General features: G+C 31.4%; 1 protein-coding gene across 5 annotated transcripts in view; it reads right to left on the minus strand.

Annotated features, from left to right (window-relative positions):
- Window positions 1-3,068, minus strand: part of LOC117120775 (fibropellin-1-like) — a 29,507-nt gene that overhangs the window by 18,982 nt on the left and 7,457 nt on the right. For 4 of the 5 annotated variants that reach the window (XM_033265861.1, XM_033265858.1, XM_033265857.1 and 1 more), the window contains 2 exons: window positions 1,214-1,333; window positions 136-249 (listed from right to left, as the gene is read on the minus strand). In XM_033265861.1, coding sequence (XP_033121752.1) covers window positions 136-249; window positions 1,214-1,333 — 234 coding nt within the window. The remainder of the gene's footprint in view (window positions 1-135; window positions 250-1,213; window positions 1,334-3,068) is intronic. The other variant, XM_033265859.1, reaches the window with a different exon arrangement.

Genomic DNA, 3,068 nt, shown 5'->3' on the forward strand with positions numbered 1-3,068 from the left:
CAAAGTAAATATGTTTTTCACAATGGAAGCTGAAGGAAGATTACCTATTTGTTTTAAAGATTTAAATATATAAAGTTTTATTTCCTAACAAAAAACAAACAGTAATACTAAGTGAATTTAAAGTAATGTACATACTGATTTCACAGTTGTTTCCTTGAAATCCAGGTTGACAAAAACAGGAGTAACTGTTAATCCCATCCCAGCAGAAACCATTATTCAGACACGGGTTAGGGTCGCAATCATTAATATCTGTTTTAATATTTAAGAAGAAAAAAAAAACACTTTTTAGAAGGATAAATAGCTTCAGTAATAGTGAACTATGGAACCATTTCTTGAAAAAGCATGTTCAAAGGTCACTTTTCCAATTACAATCAGGAAATGTGTATTTATAAGATATTATGGAGGAGTAAAAAGATGTACTGTAGATGTGACAAGGGTTTTCTTACTTATTTCACAAAATGTTCCATCAAATCCTGTTGGACAGGTACAACTGAAGTCATTCACCAAGTCAACACACATGGTTATAATATATGCATAATATTTTTCTACACTGATGTCTAATAAAAAATAGAACCTAGACATGGGATAGTGTGGCCTAGTGAAGTAATAATTGAAAGACTGACTGTTACAGGAATCAAATACAGTTAGCATAGTACATAGAACAGTGCAGTGGCAGCTCTAGGATACAATTTATAGAGATGGCTAAGATGTCCGACTAGGGGCACTAAGTATTTATGGGTGTAAGTATAGCTTGCAGCGTTATCCGAGGGCCAAAGGCCCAAGCAGGGGTTGGGTCTCCCAAATTGACATTTCTTTTTTTAAATTGGGACTTCTAGATGGTTGTCAATGGTCGAATCACCATTGTTATGTTCTGCTTGACTGATCAGACCCAGACGAAGCAATTGCTGAGACAGATTTGGCTTGGCGTAGGCAGCAGAGTACTGGGATGGGAAAACTAGGCCTATTTCATTTTTTTATTTATTTTTTTATAAGACCGATGGGGAGGCTTAAGTCCCCCTCCCTCCGCTATCGCCGCACCTGCATCAATGTACACAATGGACACAGCTTATCCTTGTCAACACCTAAAATATGTCGAAAAAAATGAATAGTGGTCACTGTGTGAAGAAACTCAGGAGTAATATAACACTGAATATTACGAAGTTGGCCCAGCGTATTCATAAAATAAACAATTGGAAAAAAGTAACTGACTTACCAGTACATATTTCACAGTTAACCCCTTCGTAGCCAGCAGGACATTTACAAGAATAACCATTAACCAGATCAAAGCACACACCCTGATTTTGACAGGGAGTGCTATCACATTCATTATTATCTTGAAAAAATGATAAAATTAATATTACATTCATTAATATTTCATTCATAATATACTGATTCATGAATTAATTTTATTTATTAAAAAATATTTTCTTCAAATATCAACACCATCTTTTCTTATATCATTCTTCTTCTTCTGCTGCAATACTATAATCATTACTACCGGGTAATAAAAGATTTATGTTTTGTTACACGTCAACTTGGTATTTCATTTGTTTTAATACCTATGCTGTAAAAAATTCATTAGTTTAAAAATTTATTTTTAAATTTTAAAGTATATTTTAAATTGTCATCCATTAGTTGCTGGCTGGTAGGTATGCACTGCTTCCACCCAGGCTCAGAGTCATAAGCCAATTTAAACAGTTAGAGCCAATTTAAAAAATTAACAAGCACAGGCAATATTCTACAGAAACATTATACTAATAGAAAATTTGGAGTATATCATTTTGGTTTCATGTGTCCATTGACATTTCTGTAAAATTATGCATAGACCTACAGTATGTTGCTTCATGTACTAGTATTTTATTGTTTTGACTGAATGCTATACTAAACAAGATGTCAATAAATGAATGCTTACTGTCTTCACAATCAGGACCTCTACAGCCAGGTGGACATAGACAAGTGTATCCATTCACACCATCAAGGCATGTGCCACCATTCAGACAAGGTCTACTTAAGCACCTGTCTCTTATACACATCTGGCACAGCGAAAGTCATTCACCAGGTCAACGCATGTGGCTCCATTTAAACACTGGTTAGGATCACAGTCATCAGGGTCTAAAATGCAAAGAAAACTAATTTAATTACAAGAACATAAATAAACAACAATATATGTATAATGAAAATAAGAATAGTAAATTAAGACTTTTGTCTTGAGCTATATATGTCGAGTCATTTATAAATTTTAGTTGGTTATGTAGGTTTTTGATGTTTTTAATTGTATTGTGATATACTTTTTAATGTACTAATTTTCTATTTTAACTTTTAATGTATATCACATATCGAGTATTGATCTTTTGTAAATTTATTTTGTTTAAATTCTGTACAGCGCTTGTGCTGTCTCTTATACACATCTTGATATACTTTTTAATGTACTAATTTTCTATTTTAACTTTTAATGTATATCACATATCGAGTATTGATCTTTTGTAAATTTATTTTGTTTAAATTCTGTACAGCGCTTGTGCTGTCTCTTATACACATCTTGATATACTTTTTAATGTACTAATTTTCTATTTTAACTTTTAATGTATATCACATATCGAGTATTGATCTTTTGTAAATTTATTTTGTTTAAATTCTGTACAGCGCTTGTGCTGTCTCTTATACACATCTTGATATACTTTTTAATGTACTAATTTTCTATTTTAACTTTTAATGTATATCACATATCGAGTATTGATCTTTTGTAAATTTATTTTGTTTAAATTCTGTACAGCGCTTGTGCTGTCTCTTATACACATCTTGATATACTTTTTAATGTACTAATTTTCTATTTTAACTTTTAATGTATATCACATATCGAGTATTGATCTTTTGTAAATTTATTTTGTTTAAATTCTGTACAGCGCTTGTGCTGTCTCTTATACACATCTTGATATACTTTTTAATGTACTAATTTTCTATTTTAACTTTTAATGTATATCACATATCGAGTATTGATCTTTTGTAAATTTATTTTGTTTAAATTCTGTACAGCGCTTGTGACCATTTTGATTGGATATTGTTTGCGC

Source organism: Anneissia japonica, unplaced genomic scaffold (assembly GCF_011630105.1).
Source record: "Anneissia japonica isolate Jap-2015-1 unplaced genomic scaffold, ASM1163010v1 scaffold69_len1423075_cov170, whole genome shotgun sequence".
Lineage (NCBI taxonomy): Eukaryota > Metazoa > Echinodermata > Crinoidea > Comatulida > Comatulidae > Anneissia > Anneissia japonica.